At 35.5% G+C, this 21,335-nt stretch overlaps 1 protein-coding gene across 1 annotated transcript; it reads right to left on the minus strand.

Annotated features, from left to right (window-relative positions):
* On the minus strand, nt 1–7,778 carry LOC122292758 (probable pyridoxal 5'-phosphate synthase subunit PDX2). The gene is made up of 7 exons (XM_043101247.1): nt 7,576–7,778; nt 7,355–7,482; nt 6,828–6,915; nt 6,658–6,731; nt 1,050–1,241; nt 495–589; nt 1–414 (listed from the first exon to the last, which is right to left on the minus strand). The coding sequence occupies exons 1-7, from the start codon at nt 7,628–7,630 to the stop codon at nt 288–290; spliced, it is 759 nt and encodes a 252-aa protein (XP_042957181.1). The 5' UTR covers nt 7,631–7,778; the 3' UTR covers nt 1–287.
* Between the last annotated feature and the right edge of the window lie 13,557 nt (nt 7,779–21,335).

The raw sequence follows: 21,335 nt of genomic DNA on the forward strand, positions 1-21,335 counted from the left end.
TTGTAAAGTTAATTTTATTGTAAAGTATATCTAACAGATCTCATGAAACCACATCAGTTTGTAAGTTTGTTTTTGTATATTCTCTTTGTGTTTGTAGCAGTTCTCAAAATACCCTTATGGGGGAAAACCGGATGTCTACTATAGAGCTAAACCAACCATAAAGAATACTTGCTCAATGTGAATGACCTTTAAAAGGCCAAAAAAAAAAAAAAAAAAAACCCAAACCCTTGAAAGCAAACTAGGGGAGAAAACATATGGTAGAGATAATTATTAGTTTCTGCCTGAAACTATTGAAATATGGGAAGGTCGATGATTGGCTGCCTGCTTAAACTTAAACCCTCTCCCCCGACAGCAACAATGCTACTTGAGGCCCCTTCTGCGACACCGCTTGACATCTTCAAAAAGTAACTATGCCTGCAAAGGCAATTTTTTAGATCCCCACATAATACTATAAAAAATTTCTTGACACATGGGTGACTGAAATATATATATACCATCGAGTATCTGCTGTCAATTCAGGATGGAAGGCAGTCCCTAGCAAGTTTCCCTGCCTTACAGCTACAATCACTTTCTTTTCAGACAATTTCTCCTGAAATAGGGTAGGCGTAAACATAATGATTATGTATAAGTTAATAACATCAAAAGTTGATTACTTAAATTAATATGATTCCTTTCAATGTGACTGCATTAATGGGCTACAAAATCATTATGCCGTACCAGTTCATGGGGGAAAAAATTAGAGAAACTGTGCCTATTGGCATCATTATCTAATGTGAGATCTATGAGCCGTCAATACCACTTTTGTAGCATGATTTAACGATTGTCCTATGGTTTGTTTTGAAAATGGGGAAAAGTGTGCCAATTCCTACAACAGGAAAAAAGATGTGATGCATGCTTATCTTTACTGTGCAATAAACAGCATCTAGCTGGATAATTTTTTTAAGACAAATAAAATATACTTTAGCGTATAAATTGAATAGCAGAATGAAGTTTGCTTTTCAAAGTATTGCCAGTCAAAAGATCATTATGGCAAGGAACTTATAACAAACCTCTTGGTCTTCAACATCAGCTCTTGAAGCCAACACCTTGTTTGATGGGACAGGACACTCAGCCAGCACTTGAACTTCCGGCCCTACTTCAAGAATTGCGGGAGCACGGATGAATACTCCACGAAATGTCTCTGGACCACCTTCTTTAGAAGCAAGTTCAGGTACCGACAGCTCTGCCTCAAAGCTTTGAATCTGAACAAACAAGAATTTCTTTAGATTAACAAGCATGGGTGGGAAACCCCATCAGTGGATGGTGATAATAAATTGACCCATGTGAGTACATAGGGTTTTCAAGTCAGTATCCCATAAGCAGGACTATTAAAAGTATTTCTATTAACAACAAACATTTAAGGTGTTTGATTCCATACATTATATAGCTTTTTTATTTATAAATGATTAAAACAACAAACACAAAGAAAACAAGGAAAACAAGGAAAACATAAACTAAAGAATCCACAATGAAAAGTCTTCATAAATCCCTACAGAAGAGAAAACCATTATTAACTATTAGGTATCTAAAAAGAAAAAAGATAGCTCTTTCAATGCTCTCTGCATTCTGTTTTAAACAAAGAATGCTTAGTTAATCTCTTTCTAACCACCTATGGCAAACCAGGACAATGAAAACTACTTTTCAAATTGAAGGCGCCACTAAAGTCATTACCAAGTTATTTGTCTCTTGTGTACACAGCCAGCTTCCTTGCACCAGAATTGGAAATATCTTACTCAACCACAAGGTTACAAAACCAGATGTTCCTTTCCTATATGTCCAATGTTGCAACATTTCTCTTCCTCCCAAAAATGGCATTCACAATACAATTTTAGGATTAAGGAACTCTTCTTCAGCTTCAATGTTGGCAAGTCTTTAGCACGTGTTAGTAATCCATACCACATGATAAGGCTGTAGAATGGGAATCTTCTTTTAAACCCAATTTCTCCACCGCATAAATATTGCATTACAGCAACTCCAAATACCAATTACCAAAAAACATATTTGTCCCTACAATCAACTCAAGCTTCAAAACTTTCCCTCACTAGTGGCGATCTCCATTCCCGTGAACAACTTAGTGACCCTATAAAGTGGGTGAATGACATTAATCATACCCTTACATCTAGATCAAGATTGTCAAAGTTCATTTTCAATTTAGAATCAAGGGACTCACAAAGGTCATCTTCAAGCTCTTATTGTTCTCACTCCTTAATTACCTTTGGACTTCTTTAGGACTTCACTTTTTCATAGAAACCGATTTTGATTTTGAAGGACATTGAAAATAGATATGGCCAAAGTATGACACTTTCAGAATTAGAACCACTACTTCCGTGGGATGAAAAATAACTATTATTTATAAGAACAATTAAAGAAATAATAAGACAAGTATTTTTGTTTGAAGCATAAGAATTAGGGCTTGTTTGGACACTTGGAGCATCTCAAAATTCTGTGAATAGTAGTAAAATGGTCTGTGAATAGTAGAGAAATAGTTTGAGTTAAGATGTTTTATTAGGTTTTGGTAAAGGAAAGGAGAGAAAAATGGTTTACTATAATTTTTGTTTTGAAGTTTGAAAAAGTTCTATTATTTCTGAGTTTTGTTTTGAAGTGTGTAAAAGTTTTTTTTTGTAAGTAAAAATTTATTAATGTCGATAGGCGTAGCCAAGTACACTGGATGTATACGAGAGAAAACACCTAGTTGGGAGTAAAAGTTGTAGTGATTAGATAATTATTAGATGAAAAAATTGAATATTTGAAATTGAAAAATGTTTTGAGTTTGAGTGATGTTTGGAAAGGAAATTGTGAGAATTTTTGAGAATTTCAAAGGTTATGTGGCTTGTCAACTGACTTGCCCCAACTAGCATCCAAAACTGTTCTCTCCCTACTAATATATTTTTTTTGATAAGTAAGAAAGAGATGCATTAAATCATGAAAATGGGCAAGGCCTGAGTACACAGGGGGTATACAAAGAGCCTAGATACAAGCTAAGAGCTGGGAGCCTAGATACAAGCTAAGAGCTGTGAAAAGCAGCGTAGAGTTCATTGAACTCTCCCTACTAATATTACTTACTCCAATCTACCATTTAGCATGCAACCTGAATTGCATTGGCCATGGTATAAAGTCTTCTTGCAGCCAAAATAGAAGGAATATAAAACTTCAGTTATTGGCAATACTATCAAAATCATGAGCTCTCAATTTGAAGGAAATCCCAATCTCATGACTGAAATATAAAAATTCTTGCCATACAATTCAACAGAATAACTTCCTTGCACCAACTGTGTGAATGGCAAGCGTGTCATTGATTGTAATTACATAGTACGAGATGTTAAATCACCAATCGTATCAAAAGCTTAAGTTAATGGGAAAATGTGAATTAAATTATTTAATTTTTATTCTAACCCTTCTCTTCAGTTGTGGATCAAAATCTCAAGATGTGGGCCCATCTCTTTGAAATCTCCAGAAGTGTAGTCATAGTTTAAACTCAGTGGCTTTACTATGATAGCTTGATAAATCACCAATTGCTGAAAAAGCTTAAATTGATGAGAGATTTTATTAATTTATTTATTGAATTTTATACTCTTAGACAAGGCAATGAGTCATTGCAACTTTCGGATCTTCCTAGATTTAATAGCTGCATAATATGATGCTTACCACAAAATACTAGGTGTTCCTCTTAGTTTAACTTCCACAAAGTAGTGTTTTTTTTTTTTTTTTTGCTCTATCTCCAATCAGACCATACCATCAAAAAAAGCTTTCCAAACTATGCAACCAGTGAAAAAGATTATAGGATAGGGAAATCAAAATAAAAGAACTGAGGCATTTGAAGCATTAGGGTTGTACTGATCAATACTTGAGGATCACAAATCTTGACTAGTAGCAATAGTCCTGGGCTTCTTACCATATATAACAACTGACAGTACCTCCATAAAAGTTCTAATCTCCTCCAAATTGGAGTTTAAAGATTTCAGGGTAACAGAAGGGTTTTTACTTCACCTTTAATTTATGCAAAATATTCTTCACAGGTTCAAAATCTTCTGGGAAAGTATCAAACGTCACAACAAATCCGTGTAAGTCAGCATTGTGACGGACTAGAAAAAGATACAGCAAGAGTCTTCTAGTAGGATCTTTACTTCACTCAAATAACAAATTTACATAGAAAAGACTTTAAGAAATCTGTTTATGTGTTTTGCGATGACCTTTAGGCCAGATAGTTGAGGGTTTAGGTCTAGGATCTATCAAACAATGTCACTGGTGCTTGTATAAAGATTTTTTTTTTTTGATAAGTAAGAAGAATTTTATTGATCCACATAATTAGGCAGAGCCCAAGCACACAGGAAGTATACAAGAGATGAACCTAATGACAAGCTAAGTGCTGTGAAAAACAGCATAAAAGTCATTAAAACTAGTCCCATTCAATACAATAGCCGAAGCCCAAAGTAACAATGTATGAAAGAAAAAGTTCCTGAACCCTCCTATTGAACGTTCCCTATTATCAAAATGACCATTCCTCTCATTCCAAGTGCAACACATTAAACATAGAGGCACCATCTTCCAAACAGCCACGATTTGATGATTGCCCCAAATACCTCTCCAACATGACAATAAATCTATTACCCTCCCAGGCATTACCCATGCAATACCAAGCCTTGCAAAGATTTCATCCCATAAAGCCTTAACCACATCACAGGGAAGAAGAAGATGATCCGCCGATTCTCCATCTCTTTTACACATAAAACATCAATTGATTATAAAAGATCACACTTTCTCAGCCTATCAATAGTCAAATTTTTCCATGGGAGGCCAGCTAGCCAAAGAAAGCAATCTTAAGAGGAACATTACTCCTCCAAATGCTCTTCCACAGGAAGACAATGGAAGAATGGGTTGAATAACCTTATAAAAGGATCTGACCAAGAAGTTCTTGTTCCCCGAATAGGACCAAAGCAACCTGTCCTACTCTCCAGCCTTTAAATTCAGCACATATAATGCACTGTAAAGTTCAGTAATATCCCTCACCTCCCAATCCTGGACAGCTCTAACAAACTTCAAAGACCATTGGAGAGACCCAGAAGAAATGTCCAAATTATCAGCCACTGCAGCACCCTTATCCAATGCAATCCTATAGAGAGAAGGAAAAAATTCTTCAAGGCAACATCACCACACCAAAAATCAGACCAGAATCTAACTCATGTTCCCCTTCCCACCTCAAATCTGAATTTACTTATGAAATCTTCCCATCCATTCCGGATATATTTCCAAACCCCCATGCTGTATGCCCCTCTTACTTAATTTGAGCACCAACCTCCCCAAATACTCCCATATTTAGCATCAATAACATTCCTCCATAGAGCATCCCCTTCCCAATGGCACCACCATAGCTAATTGAATAAAGAATTAGGTTGGAAAGCATAATGCTAAAGGTGAAGAATGCTATTTTTTGAAGCAAACAGCTTGCACAGTATTCTCTGGTAAGAAAGTAAGGTTTTAAGGTAGGTTTGGAAGAACCCCTAGGGGTTGGCTCAAGTGGTAAAGGCCAAGGCCTTGGGCTAGGAGGTATGCTCCCCTCAGCTCTAAGGTTCAAATCCCTTTGGATGTAAACAATTTCTAGGGGCTATCGAACTGGGGGATTTTCTTCTTGAATTACCCGAGGTGCACTTGCAACAAACTCCTTGCCAAGGGCCTGTGCACCCCAAGGATTATTAGTCAGGACGTTGTTCTCAGACATCCGGTGCCAATTAAAGAAAAAGGTCATTTTGGAAGAGTTACTTGATTTCAAAAGATTGAGAAGATATAGAGTTTAATAGATTCATAAGGTGTGAAAGAAGGAATATGGTTTTGGATTGAAAAGAAGAAAGCATAGACGCAACTAATAGTTGTTCTAAGCTGGGTAGATGGCAATCTAAAAAGTAATTGAGAGAAAAGAACAAGTCTTCCATAAATCAAAGCACTTGATTATTGTTGTTCAGCTCTCAATTATTTGACTAAAATAACATCTATATTAACTTCAATAATTAAGACCAGAACTCTTGTTTCAAATTGTAAAATATACTCAATTGGATTGGACCATAGATACATACAAAAACCCAAAAAACTAAAGAATATTTACCTATGAATGAAATAAAACCTCCATTCCACAACTAGATCTTCAACCAGCAAGTACAGAATTTTAAAATTAAAAAAATTCTTTGACTCTAAAAGCTCACAAATATAAGAAAATAAAAACTATTAACCTATTCAGCAATTATGAGACTTGTTATTGAAGCAAAATGGCCTTAAAATCAAAAGCACTATAGAAGATATCCTAAAAAATGCAGAAAATTATAATTACAATGTTCAATGAGATTCCAAAACCTGATGTTACAATAATTTTTTCCTACGGATGCCACGCTTCTTCATGGTCCCATAATGACAATTTTGAACATGAGATGCTATGAGAAACAAACAATTCACTTCCTATAACCCAAACAGAAGTATGTCTACTCGTATCCAAACTCACAAACCTGTTTACCGTCTCTTTATATCATATTTATGGATCTTTGCTCCACAAATGCAACATGTTCTCTCTTCATTGCATTACTATCTCGGTACAACATAAATCACTTGAGACTGAATAGTGCTGAGAATTACCTGACTGCCAAAGAAATTTCTATTTACAGTACAATCTAGGCCCCCAACTAGGTCCTGCCCACCTCTTTTCTGCCCTGAAAAGATATGCGCATTTATTGGGAAAAAAATCAAGGTTAAATGCATAAAATTTACAGACTTGATTTTAAGGGAACAAAGGATGAAAAACCCACCGGTAGCTTTGTTTGCCAAGAAAATAAGCCCTGCACAGGTCCCCCAAACAGGCTTCCCCATTGTAACAAACTCACGCAGAGCAGGAAACTATTGGTATATTAAAAATCAATAAATTAGATAATTGTGAAGAACATATAAGAATCTGAAAACATTATATGACCTACTACAAATCCCAGAATTTCAAAATTATTAGGGACCTGACAAAACAAAAGAAGATGAAACCGAATATTCGGTTTTTTTTTTTTTCGGCTTAGTTGACTACGTTATTGCATATTTTTAACAAAACAAAGCAAATCCATCCAATGACCATTTTGTCATTTACATATTATTACAGTATGATGTAATAAAGTAGAAAAGGTTTTAGCAAAAATCAGAAAAAGGTATAGGTCGTTAGCCAAATGTCTTTTTTCTTTTGTTTCGTTGCGCTTTCGTCGAGTCACCCTCTATGTAAATTTCCTACGAAAACGTAGTCAATTAATACGAGACAAAGGGAAAAGAATATTGTGCAGATAGAAAGAGAGAGGACCAGGTTGTGGTACTGAGCGAGCTTAGCCATGGTGGTGCTCTCTCCTCCAGGAATGATAAGGGAAGCTACGCTGTCTAGTTGCTCGGGCTTCCTTATCTCCACGCCTTTGACCCCGAGCCTTCTCAGCGCTGCCACGATAAACGAAAGGGATTTTGCTCATCAAGAACACGTATAAGCATGAGAAAGAGAGAGAGCGAGCGAGAGAGAGAGAGAGAATATGCCTGCGATATGTTCGTTAAAAGATCCCTGTAGAGCGAGGACGCCGACGACAGCCATGGAGGTGGAGTAGTGAGCGAGAGAAAGAGAGTCGTATGCGACTGAAGGACCTCTGGTTTACAATGGCCTCCTTGTTAGTGGAATTGGAACCTGACCTCTTTCTCACCACCTTCCTTGACTCTCCTATTTTCGTTTCGTGGTCCAAATTTTATTATTTAAAAATTCTATTTGTGTCAAGCTATCCGTTTCTTCCGAGGAAATAATAATAATAATAATAATAATAAATTTCTTTTATGAAAATCTGTCCATGAAAATAATTGATTTAAAAAAAATAATTTTGAAAAAACACACTTTATGTTGTTTAATGTAAGGGTTGCTACATGCCCTGTACGGCCTGGGTCGCCACCCCTTGGACAGGGAGGCTACATTTTTTTTTTTTGAAATACTGATCTCATTAACCATGAAATAAAGGGGTACAATTCACAAAGGACTAAAGTGACATAGATCCACTCGGCTACATCATTTCCCTGTGTACAATATGAAAAATACAGCTCGGGCATCTCTCAACCTCGTAGACATCTTCAACCACCTCTGCAGCCATCTTTGCAAGCTGGTGTGCTGCCATATTTGCCTCTCTATGGACATGGGAGGCTGTCCAGTTGACACTTGAATCCAATACTCTTTTAGCATCTTCAATCAGACACCCCCCTAAGCTCCAGTCCACTGCTTTGCTCAGTAAACCATCCACCACACGCTTTGCATCACCCTCTAAACAGACCTGTTGCAACCCCAGGTCTCTGCAGAATTCAGCTGCAACCAACAAACCGTAAGCCTCACCATCGAAAGGAGTCCCTCTTAAAGGTCTTTGAGCTCTAGCAGTGCCAACTACTTGTCCTTGGTAGTCCCTGACTATCACCCCTATCCCAACTCTTCCCTCATTTGCTCTAATTGTTGCGTCCCAATTGAGCTTATAGGAATTCTGCACTGGTTTGACCCACCTAAGTTCTGCTGATCCAACCTGTTTCCTTGTTCCTTTGTCTGTTAGAAGAGATTCTCTGAAGATGGATACTTCTTCTATGGCCTGTTGATACAGCCTAGTGGGATGGGTGAATCCTTTCCCATGATACAGCTCGTTTCTTCTAGACCAAATCCTTTTCAATACAACTGCAGTATCTTCAAGCTCAATAACATCTAAGTTATTCACTAGCAAGGACCAGATATCTAAGAAGAGGTCACTATGGCAGGACATCTTCTGAATCTTTTTACAGCTTGTTTTCCACACATCCTGGGCCGCAACACAGCTCCACAAGGCATGACCAGATGTTTCAATGGCTTGGTAGCAGATAAGGCAGTTGCTGTCCTCTACAACCTTCCTTCTCTTCAGGTTAGCTAGAGTTGGCAGAGCCTCACTACAGGCTCTCCACACGAACTGTTTGACACTTGGGGAGGTCTTTAACTTCCATATGCTCTTCCACACATGCTTGGCCTGAGCTTTTTTTGATGACTCCCCCTGGAGATCAGCCTCCATCTGCCTGTGAACATGGTACCCACTCTTCACTGAATACTGGCCATTGGTGGAGAAGTGCCAAATTATCCTGTCTTCCCTTCCCCCAGCACTGATGGGGATTGCTTTTACAGCTTCATACTCTTGTGCAGTGAACAGCTCCTGAATGAGAGGATACTTCCATATTTTTAGATCACTGTCAATAAGATCACTTACTTTTTCACACTCACAGCCCACTGGTCGAGTAGAGGCAACTCTTTTTGATGGAAAGGATGTTAACCACCAGTCCTTCCAAATGTTGATATTGTGCCCATTACCCACTCTCCACACAAGTCCCTCTCTTAGAATTTTCAGACCTGCACACACTCCCCTCCACGCAAGAGAAGGCCTTGTCCCCAGTGTTGCATCTAAGAGACCAGTTTTAGGAAAATATTTTTGCTTTAAAACCATGGCAGCTAAGGAGGATGGGTTCTGTAAAATCCTCCATCCTTGTTTAGCAAGTAGAGCCAAGTTGAAGCTTCTGAAGTCTCTAAATCCAAGACCACCAGCCTCTTTGCTGTAGCTTAGTTGGTTCCACCTTACCCACTGAATCTTTGAGGTATCCTCATTGTAACCCCACCAGAATTTTCTTATAAGTTGGTTCAGCCTGTTTGTTATCGAAGTTGGCAGTAGGAATATCCCCATTGCATAAGAGGGAATGGCTTGTAAAACTGATTTTAAGAGGACTTCTTTCCCTGCATTTGACAGAAATTTGTTTTTCCAGTTAACCATTCTTGCCCAAGTTCTGTCAATGAGTGTGTGAAAGGTTGCCACTTTCTGCCTTCCCACTACAGCTGGGAGTCCCAGGTACTTCTCGAAGTTGCTTGTTGCTTTAACACCTGCCTGCTGCAGTATCTGAGTTCTGCATGTTGTCTGTGTGTTCTTGCTGAAAAGGATTGAAGATTTTTCTTTGTTTAGGACTTGACCCGAGGCCTTTCCATAGACTTCAAGGACTTTGAGGACACATGCTAGTTCCTTGGGTGTTGCTTGACAGAAGAGGATGCTATCATCTGCAAAAAACAGATGATTAACTGTTATGGGGCCTCTTCCAACAGGTGCAGAGGTGATCTGTCCAGCTTGTTCAGCCCTTTTCAACATTGAGGAGAGAGCTTCTGCACACATGATAAAGATGTAAGAAGACACTGGATCTAACAGGGAGGCTACATAGACCTAGCAATCCGTCTTCACCCGTATTTCTGATCATCCGCATTCGATAAACGAGTGGGCAGATTGACACCACCACCATCCGACGACACAATCCAAAATAATAATTTTCATTATCATTAAAATAATTTTGATATATCTAAATGATAACTTCTTTTTTTTCACTTATAAAAAAATGTTTATTCTAGAAATAGAATTTTTGCCAATGCACCAATTCCTGAAACATTCCATGCACTTTCACCTTTTCAAACTGATTTTGATCCTATCCGAGAAGTTGTATAAGAAAGTTAGAAACAATTTACAGCCATCGTAAAAGAGAGTCAACTAAATAATCTTTTCAATTCAATTACATGTTAGATTGAATAAATTATATAAAGTTATTAAGTAATCTCAAAGTAGGGATGAATTGATATTTCAATATCTTATATAAAATTAAAATTATTTATGTTAAGCATCAATTTTAATTCATATTTGTGGTTCAATTTCGAGGGATGTGCATATGTGCTGGAATGATCGCCGTAACATTTCCAGTTGAATGCAGAATTTACCTATATTCCCATAGAAAAGCAAACCCCTATTACCAGAATGAAATAACAAGGCAGTTGCTAAGAGGCTCATGACCTGATGGCAAATGGAAAACCTGGGTTTGAAACCCCCCAGCTCCTTGTATAAAAAAGAAAAAAAAATTAATAATAATAACAAGGCAGTCCTCTACATAATTTATAGGATAGAATATTGAGGAACGATAATTTTTTATATATCCCATCACCTTTCATGTAAAATTATAACGAAAATGTTGGAAACAACTTTGTAGAATTATACTAAAAAAAATATAAGAAAAGATTCGTGATAGTTGCATAATGTGAATAAGAACTTAGAAAATGTTTGTTGTAGTAGTGTTAAGTAAATATTATTATGATAGGTGTGGATGTTTATTATAATGATTAGTTCGATGTGGATAATGGATGATGGGAGTACCTGTAACAATAGGACTTTCTTTTTATTTTTGATTTTTTATTTTTGAAAGCATATTAGTATGTTACTTGTTTTTAGTTAGTTGTTTTTTTTTTTTTTTGTTATAATCAAAAGTGAATTATTTAGTCTAGATTGTAATTTTTGAAAAAATTGAAATTTAAAAGCCTATACAATTTTTTTTTTTTTAAATGGGCCAAATATGAAGTTAAAAAAGATCAAACAAAAGGCTCAAAATCCAACTCTGCTCTGACAAGTCGAAGTCAGAGTCAGTGCGAAGGATGTGCATCTCAGAGTTGGAGTGGAAGGTCGGATTCAACCTCCGACAAATGAGCTGAAGGTCATATTTGACCTCCGAAAAAGTCAGAGTTGAAGTCAAAGGTTGGGGCCTTCGACTTTGACTTGGTCGGTGCTCAACCCTATAAATATTATTCAAGAGTAGGGTAGAGGCCAACTTACAACTTTCTGGATATGTGAAGGTGATGGCTGAAACAAAAAGATGTGTTAGGAGTTAGAATCTTGATAATTCTTAAGAACTAGCCATGATTTCAATCAAGTGGTTTTTCTAAACTTAGTGTCCTTTCTTAGATAAGGTCGTGGCCTATTCCAAGGCAAAACACCTTGTATGATGGTATTTTTTAGGCATAGTCGTGGCATGTGCTTCATATCAACCTTAAACAAATCGATACTATTGCTTATCCTAACTGATCATGCTTGCTTCTTAGGTTAAGATCTGAGTGTGCACTAATTCTTTGCATGAAATTCATATACTTATAAATGATTAATTCGAAACCTATTTGATACTAATCACTTTATGTCCTTTAAGTCAATGCATTAAAACCACTTGTAACCTCAAGATAGGAATGATGAACAACCCAAGATAGTGCATGTTGTAAGTAGATTTTTAACTTTATAATCATGGCATATGAAACACTTGAATTGAATATGAGTAGCTGTATGAATTTTAAAAGAATTTTCAGATTGTGTGAAGTATCCCCATGTGTTGATTGTTCTATTTGGGGTTTAATTTGATTTTTATATTGAGTATGTGTTGTATGTGTTATAAAGAAGCTTAATGATTGAATATAGTAATTGTGAAAGCTAGGTTGTGTGGAACCATGAATGAAGCTTATTAATCTTTATGTATGGTAATCATGTTGGATTGATGGACATGAGCAACAAGTATGTTTTATAAATTGTGTGTATGGGGGATTGGAGTGGGATGAGGTGAATTAGTAATAATTATTGAAGTATATATGGTTGTGGTTTTGTGGAGTCATGATTTGTAACTTATAAAGCTTTGTAATTATGTGGTGTAGACATACAAATGATATGGGCAGATTTTATCCACGGAATGTGTAGGTTTCAATAAGCTATATGAAGAATTGATGTGGTGATTGGAAACTTTTTATGGAGTATGTGTGTTTGTATTGGGTTGTAATTGGAAATATGAATGTATTATCGAGAGGCTTATAAGTTGGGTAAAGTGTTTATGAAGGTTGAGTGGATTGATTTATATGGGCAGTAAATATGTTAGTATGTGTTATAATTTGAGTGAGGTTTATGGAAAGATATATGAATTGGTACAAAATATTAAATTGGTATTTTGTTTTGGGTTGTATATATTGTTGTGGATGTGTATGAAACTTATTAAGCTTTATGATTTTAATTGTGTTAGAGTATGTTGAGTTAAGTATGCAAGAGTTTATGGTATTGGCAGATTTTAAGTTTCATCTTTGGGTTCATTTGCTTTGGATGTTGAGTATGTGAGTGGCTTGTAATTTACATGGTTAGGCTTAATTGTGGATTATGCTACTGAGTTGAATTACTTTGAGATGATTGACGTGAATGTGTGGAGTTGGGATGCAGATGGATTGTTTGAAGTATTGAGATTAAATGATGGAGTTGTAGTGAGTTTATAAAGCTTAACAATAATGTTGGTTTCTAAATTGACAGTTTTGTGTTTATTAAATGTATTGGGTATGGATGAAGATTGTAAAAACAAATGAGTGGTTTGAATAGATTGTATGTTAATCTTAGATGATAAAGATGGTAGGGTACATGCATAAATTAATTGAGTGAATGTATTGGATAGATTTTTGTATATTTGATGTGTTAATTATGATAAGTTATAGAAAGTGAGGAATTTGGTTTGACTAAAGAAGCTTGTATTGCATGTGTGGTATGTGTATGAAACTTGTAATATCTATGAATGTGCAGTGTAGGTGTATAAATGGTATGGGCAAATTTCATGTATTGGGTGTGTTGGTTTGAATTACAAGGAAGTGGATGGTATGCATTTAGACAGATTTATGTATTATGTATAGATGGCGTTTGTAAGAACAAGTGGATACTTAGATAGATTATATGTTGATTTTAGGTGATAAGAGGGGTATGACGTGTATATTTGGTGGATTATGTATGTATACATGGTTTGGATTGTGTAATATGTTTGTAGGTGAGGAAGTGAATGAGAACTTGAGTTGATGTTGGATTGGATTGTATGTGTATGGAGGATGGGTATTATATTTGTAGTTTGGATCTAACGGTGAAGTGAGACTAATTTAAAAAGCTTGTTGAGTGATTATTTGAAGGTTATGATGCATAGGAGCTCACTTTATTAGTTAGAAATGTATTTAGGCTTTCAGGTTTATGATTTATGAAATAGTTATGCTTCAAAAATTGAATTTTGACTTGTATAAATGAAATGAAATGAAATGAAATGGATATTATGAATGCCTAGTGGCGTAAGTTTTCACAATTAGAAATATTATGAGGAAGGGTGCAAGCAAATAGTTGATGGAGATTTTTGGAAGATGACTAGTCTAAGTGGAGGAAGTTTAAGTAAGGAACCAATTAGAGGTTAAAGTCATATAAAAGAGAATGCACTAAGAGTTAGGAGTAGTTTTATTATGCAAGTTTGAAGTGTGATGTTCTTATGTAAATGAAAAAGAAAATGACGTAAAACTATGTATGGTTGCCCCTAACATGCACATGAATGGACTATATGAAATGAAAATGGCATGGAGTCCAAGTAAATATTATGTTCATACTCTTATAAGTTTTTCTAAATGTTATGAAAATGAAGATGAGATGTTTTCTTTAAAAGGTTGAAATGAAATGATTTTATAGGAAAAATGTTCTTTTATCCAATGATGGAAAATGAAATGTTTTCTTAGTAATAGAATGATGTTTTATGAAAATATACTAATTTATTAATGTTTAAGTATATGTATGTAATAGCCTTTTTTAGCAATCCCTTTTTATGCACTCCAAGAATAGTTATATACATATGAATAGATGTTATATGTAGTATGTATTATATGTATGTTCTATGAAATAGAATGATGAGGTTTCATACTTTATATTATGAATTGATGTTTTATGAAATGAAATGAACAATGAATGAAAAAAAAAAAAAAAAAAAGAAATGAATGAAAGGATACCAATGGACTGGTCAGATTACAATGCCAGGTAAGTAATACTGGTAGTATACCCAATATTGCCCCCTGACTGAGGGATTTCCAACCCATGGTCACAAGCAGAATCAAGTACAAAAAAGGGCTAACCCCAACACAAGGGGCGTAATAGTTTGTATCAGCCAGAGAAAAAGTGATAAGAATAATTGGATGTTTGAAACATTTTTGTTTTATGAAGGAATGTACAAGGTGGGAAATATTTTGAGGAATAAAAATTTTTTTACCTTTTAATGTTCTTAAAGAAAAGAAAATGTTTTTATGTAAAGTATGTATATGAATGAGAAATGCATAAATGAAACTTGTGTTAGTTTACTTTTACAGTATAAAATAATGTTTACTGATTATTTAATTCATTTTGTTTTTATGTGCACTTCACCGAGGAATGAAATTAGGACAAAGCGTTAGGACGGACACGGTCCAGGGAAAATGTGAAGCCTAGGCCTTTTATGTAATATATGAAATCCTATATTGTAAAAGGACTTGTATTTTAGTTTAATGAATTTCGCTGCAAAACTCTATCTTAGATTTATAAATGTTAATTTAAAATTTTTAACTATGGAATCTTTTATATACTGGGAAGGGAAAGAAAAAGATTTAAAAAGTTTAGTAATTCTCGTCTCATTTTCTAAAATTATTTTCTAAAATCTCACCATAAGTACAACATATATTTTCTACTTCAGATTCATATTTTCATTTGAAATGTTATTATGCAGAGTTTAGATTTGGAAGGTTTTCTATTAGTCTATCTTCAAAATTTTGATTCTTTATTTACCAATACGACAATATCTTTTAAGGATATATTTAATTATGACTAATTGTGGTTTACACATTGCAAAGTAAGTTTCATGTGAAGGTTTAACTTGATGTTTTCCAAGGTGCCGATGAATTTTTTTTAATTATGAGGGCTTTGAGTTTGAATGGTACCAATAGGTTGATTTAAGATTGATTAGGTTGAGAATAGTCCTGCAGCTTCTTATCCATTTTTTGTCACATGTCAGGTTTGCAAGATTAGGTTGCCTAGAGGTTAGTTTGAACTTTAGTCTGTAAAAATTGATTAAAGTGGATAGCCTTCTTTTATTGTTAACTAGGTGCCCCTTCTGTGAATTTGTTTCCCACACCTACTATCTTTAGAGCATGATTTATGTTATGATTAGGTGAATTTCAAGGATATCTTTCTTATGTATATATGTTTTTAACTTTATAAGATTTGTATTGATGTTATTTTGGAATATAATTATATATATAATTTATCCATATAACATCCATCCTAAAGCGGTACACTGAAACGTACGGGTATCGAAATATTCTATTCCAACATCTCAACCAGAACAAAATTCAAACATTTATTGAGAACCTTCTTCTGGCCACCGTCACTATCTTGTTGCCGCTCTTTGCTGGTTAGCTTCTCCCCCTCTACCCTTCTCAATTTCTCTCACTTCCCTCTCTTTCTGTCACTCTCTCTCTCTCTCTCTCTCTCTCTCTCTCTCTCTCTCAAGCCACCAACCACCATTTTCGCATTCACTTTCTCAATCCCAAAACCACCCCTGCAATTTTTTGCCACCCACACTGAGACCCACCTCTCACCCACCCTAATTCCTTTTTTTCCCCCTCTATGCTCAATACACGACCACCACCACCACCACCCTAGAGACCTTGAACCTCTAGCTAACGAGAAAAACCATGGAAAGTAAACATCATGAAGCAGGACACAAATGACCATCTAAAAGTCTCTCCCCTGCACATGGTATAAGTGTTGCTTGATAAGTACATCTAAAATTGCCAGTGTTTGGAATTGATAAATAATTTTTGTGTGATCTCTATTGGTTGTGTGCCTCAGTGGTGGAAGTTATGGAATTATTGTTGTATGATTCTTGTTAGCCGTATGCCTATGTGGTGGAAGTTATAGAATTGTTGTTGTGCGGTGGTGTTGGTTCTTTGTTGTGGCCATGTGCATATGTGATGCGAGTTGTGAATTTGTGGTATTTTTCTCTTTTGCGGTTGTGTGCCTATGTGAAAGGGAGTTGAAAATTGTTGTGTTGGTTCTCTGTTGTGGCTGTGTGACTATGTGACAAGAGTTGTGAACTATTGTGTTGATTCTCTATTTTGGCTTTACACTTCCGTGGTGGGGTTGCCATGATTGGTTTTGAGATGGTTCTCGAATGCTCTGTAGAACCTTTACTTACTGCCTATTTGCTTATTATGTTGCATAAAGGTTTTTGTACATTGCTTATTTTAATTTTTGTTATTGCCGAGTTATGTGAGTGGGAGTTTACCTTATTCATGTTGTTTTTCAATTGTAAATGGTTGTTAGAATTTCCCACATTTACACTAGTTTATAGCGTGTGAATGTTTGTTGGAAACTTCCTGCTTTGCATGATTTTTCATCATGTAATTGTTGTTGAATTTATTATTATTGAGTTGTTCATAACATGTAAAGTACTTGCTAATATTTCATCATTTGAATCTTTTACAACTTTAATTGTTTGTTGAAATTTTGTTGCCATCAAACTGTGATTTATGTGTGTAAATTGATTCTAAAATATACCTAACTTTTTGTTTAAAAGGGCTTTATGTGGGTGTGTGCGTATCAAGACCTCAAGCCGAGATGAGTTCTTATTTTGGTAGAACTCCTCTGGTCACTCAGAAATGCATAACACTGAGTGACATCTCTTGAGTTAATAGGCTTGAGCAAGATGGTAACGTTCTCGGATCAAAGTCGTGACCTCTCTAATGGTGGAGACTAGAGGACGTGGTGTTAAGGATGAGGCGCAAAACCAAGTGTCACTAGTAACGAAGTCAAACACACGATCGTTACCTATGGTATAGCTAATGGAGCTAAGGTGTGTAGATGATCCATTTAAGGGAGACCCTGGTGCACATATTAATTAAATTGATGTTTTGAAAAACAAGATTTTCTTTTGGGTGAGGTTGGCTATTACTCAATTATGTTTAATTTGGTTAAATGTGAAATTTTCATCTTTCTTTGTGCCAATTACTTGCATAATTCTCAATTCCACTAGCATGCAATTTTGAAAGAGATTTTGTCTTAGTTTCACTTATTGAGATTTTCGAAATCTCACCATAGTAGTTTCATTACTGTTTTGCTCATGTAAATCATAGATTTTGATGCAAATCGAAAGCTTGATGTTAGTTAAGGGCATGGAGATCCGGCACAGTCATAGGATTGAGGATTGAGGCTTTTCCCGACTTAGTTAAGTTGCTATGTTTGATTTTTATTGAAAAACTAAATGATTGTAAATATTCTTTCACTTATGGTTTGGAGACATATGACTTATAAATATTATGATTGTGATGTATTTTAATTTTCTGGTATTGTTATTTAGACTTAATGACTACCCTTTTTGTTTTGTAGAGCATAAGCTGAGGAATGAGCCACTATCAACTCTCTACTCAATAGTTATGAAGGGGCCTCGGGATAGAGGATTAACAAAGATAAAACTACAATCTACTTCAGTGCCAATACTAGACCAGAAACAAAAGAGTACATCCTGAGGATTGCTTGCACAAGAGCTACTACATGCTATGAGAGGTATCTTGGTCTACCTTCTTTGGTGGGAGATCAAGGTACAATGCCTTCAAAAGATTCTTGACAGAGTGAGGAGCAGGGTGAGCAACTGGAAGACAAAGTTCTTTTCACAGGCAGGGAAGGAGATCCTCCTCAAAGCAGTCATTCAGGCTCTCCCTACATATTGTATGAGAGTTCTCAAGCTTCCAAAAGTGTTTTTGAAGGAAATTGATAGAGTGATGCACCAATTCTGGTGGGGCCAACAAGACAAGGTGAATAAAGTGCATTAGGTTTCTTGGGGTCAAATGGGAAAGTCTAAGGAATCAGGAGGATTGGGTTTCAAAGAGTTTGAGAGCTTCAATACGGCCTTGCTTGCTAAGCAAGCTTGGCGCATCATCCAATTTCCTGCATCTCTAGCTTCCCAAATACTCAAGGCAAAATACTTCAGAAGCTCTAATTTTCTTCAGGCCAAACTGGGGGCACGACCATCACTTATTTCAAAGAGCATTTGGACTTCAAGAGCTCTCATTGTGAAAGAGTCTATATGGAGAATTGGCAATGGTAAGGAGACCAGAATTTAGAAGGATAGATGGTTACCTCAACCATCATCCTTTATGGTTCAAGGTCACGGGCAAGGCTCTAAGAAGGAGGCTAAGGTAGCTGAACTGATAAATGAAGATACCAAGCAGTGGGACAGAGAGAAGATTTTAAGAATGCTTGGTCCTGCAAGTGCTGCTATCATTTAGAGGATTCATGTGAGCTCATCTGGGGCAAAGGATAGACTTATGTGGCTAGGCACTAAGGATGGAGGATTTTCAGTGAAAAGTGCATATCATTTACAGAAGGAACTCATAACAGATCAGAGGGGTCAGTCATTGAGTGGAGCACTAAACTTTAAAAACTGGAATTGTTTCTGGAAACTTAAGGTTCCCAATATAGTTAAGGTCTTTGTATGGAGAGCCTGCTTAGAGTCGTTGCCAACTATGTTGAATCTCTTCAAGAAGAATATAGTGGACTGTCCTTTATGCCCAATTTGTTGCACTTCAGAAGAGACAGTTGGCTATATATTGTGAAATTGTCCCTCAGCCATGGATGTGTGGAGCAATGGGCCGATAACACTACAAAAAAGCTTTGTGAGGGCAGAGAGGTTCATGGAGATAGTTGAATGGTTAAATGACCACTGTGATTTACAAACAATCGAGGTTTTTGCTATGACAGCAAGGGGTATCTGGCAGAGAAGAAACAAGTTTGTTTTTTAGGGATCATTCTTACACCCAAAAGCACTAGTATAGAATGCTACTCATCAACTTGATGACTTCAAAGTTGCTCAGGTGGTTTCTATATCAGCTTCCCGGATGCACACCAATCATGCATCAAATTGGATCCCACCTCCTGAGGGAGTAGTAAAGATAAATTGGGATGTAGCATTGAGTGAAGCTCATGACAGGGTGAGAATTGGTTTGGTCGCTCGAGATCATGTAGGTGGTATAGTAGCTACTAAAAAGGTGGCTAAGAAGGGTTGTGTTATTCCCCTACTGGCAGAGGCAATTGGAGGGCTTCAAGCTGCTATGTTTGCGTCTGAATTGAACCTGTCTTCAGTGATCTTGGAGGGTGACTCTCTTCAGATAGTCCAAGGACTTAATCTCCACAAAGAAAGATGGGATAATGTAGGATTGGTTCTATCAGATACTAGAGATCTACTTGCTCGGTTTGTACAATTCCATATCCCATTTGTTAAGAGAAGTGGCAATCAAAAAGCACATTGTCTAGCTAAGGAAGCCTTAGAAATTCCTAAGGAATCATCTACAATGGTCCTTCAGCCCAATTGTAATATGTTTCCTTTTTTGTCTTTAAGTTGAATAAAATTGTAAATTTCCTTTCAAAAAAAAAAAAAATCAATACACTTTTTAATTTCTGCTCCGAATTATCTACACACTTTTATTGAACATGTGAGCACACTCTTTGTTATCATAATATGCGATAGGTGTATGACTCGAGCGGCCAACACCTCAACATCATGATTTTTGCCAAATCACAATTGGGACAGGGGCATCACACTTATTCGTTGATACCCATCACAAAAACAACACAAGAAGTACTTTAGCGGATAAAGTGCTATTGCCATGACTTTTGATACATGTACAATTGTTTTTACCATGACTTTACAACTCATGCATTTTTATAAAATAACTTATAAAAATACTCTCAATTTAAAATTTGATTATATAAATAATTATACAAAATTATATGTTTACCATTACGTTAAAAAAAAAAAAAATTATCTCTACTCATCCCTCATATCTTCTTACCTTAAAAACAATTGTATAAGGTCTCCTTTGTGTAATAAAGTATTCTCAGATATTTCATTCACAAATATCACTTAAAGACAAATACTTTTTAATTTTCAATTTTTAATTTTTCATCTATTTATTACAATTTTTCAAACTTAAAAAAAAAAACAATACAACTTTTTTAAAATTTAAAATAAAAATAACATTAAAAAATTATATTCAAATAATTTGTTAACTTTATAATATTTTTATCCAATTTTTTCTCTTATTTTTTGAAACTCAATAAAACATTTTAACTCAAACTACTTTATTATTATTCACAAAAAATCTCACTATTATTTATAAATATCTTAAAATATTGAGAGTGTAACAAGCCCTAAGAGCATCCGCATCTAGAAGCGTATAGCATCTCATTTCCTAAAGTTTATTAAAAAAATTCAACTATTTGACAAAATCCCTTCTCCATTGGACTACCTATTTTAGGGGAATGTTTTGAAATTTGAACAATGGCTCCCTCAATTTAGGGAGTTGCCATTCATCCATAAATTATTTTTTACAAATCTTTTATACTAATCAATAAAATAAATTCTCCTTCTAATCATATAAATTTTCTCTTATACTCATATTTGTTATAGTTGAAATTTATTGAGATAATTATTTTTTTTTAAATTACCATTTATGAAAGCATGATTTTTTTTAAAATATTATTATTACTAAAGCATTGATTTTAAAAATATTATTGTTTAGAGAGATAAATAGTTTAGAAAAAATCACTACAAACGAAAATTTG

This window comes from Carya illinoinensis, chromosome 13, assembly GCF_018687715.1.
Source record: "Carya illinoinensis cultivar Pawnee chromosome 13, C.illinoinensisPawnee_v1, whole genome shotgun sequence".
Taxonomy (NCBI): Eukaryota; Viridiplantae; Streptophyta; class Magnoliopsida; order Fagales; family Juglandaceae; genus Carya; species Carya illinoinensis.

What these genes read in the sequence shown, in the direction of transcription:
- LOC122292758 (XM_043101247.1), bottom strand. Translation starts at nt 7,630, where the DNA reads ATGGCTGTCGTCGGCGTCCTCGCTCTACAGGGATCTTTTAACGAACAT. An exon ending in TTTTAACGAACATATCGCAG is followed by an intron (nt 7,483 to 7,575) that starts GCATATTCTCTC and finishes TTATCGTGGCAG; the next exon opens with CGCTGAGAAGGCTCGGGGTC. An exon ending in TTGACAGCAGATACTCGATG is followed by an intron (nt 415 to 494) that starts GTATATATATAT and finishes TTGCCTTTGCAG; the next exon opens with GCATAGTTACTTTTTGAAGA.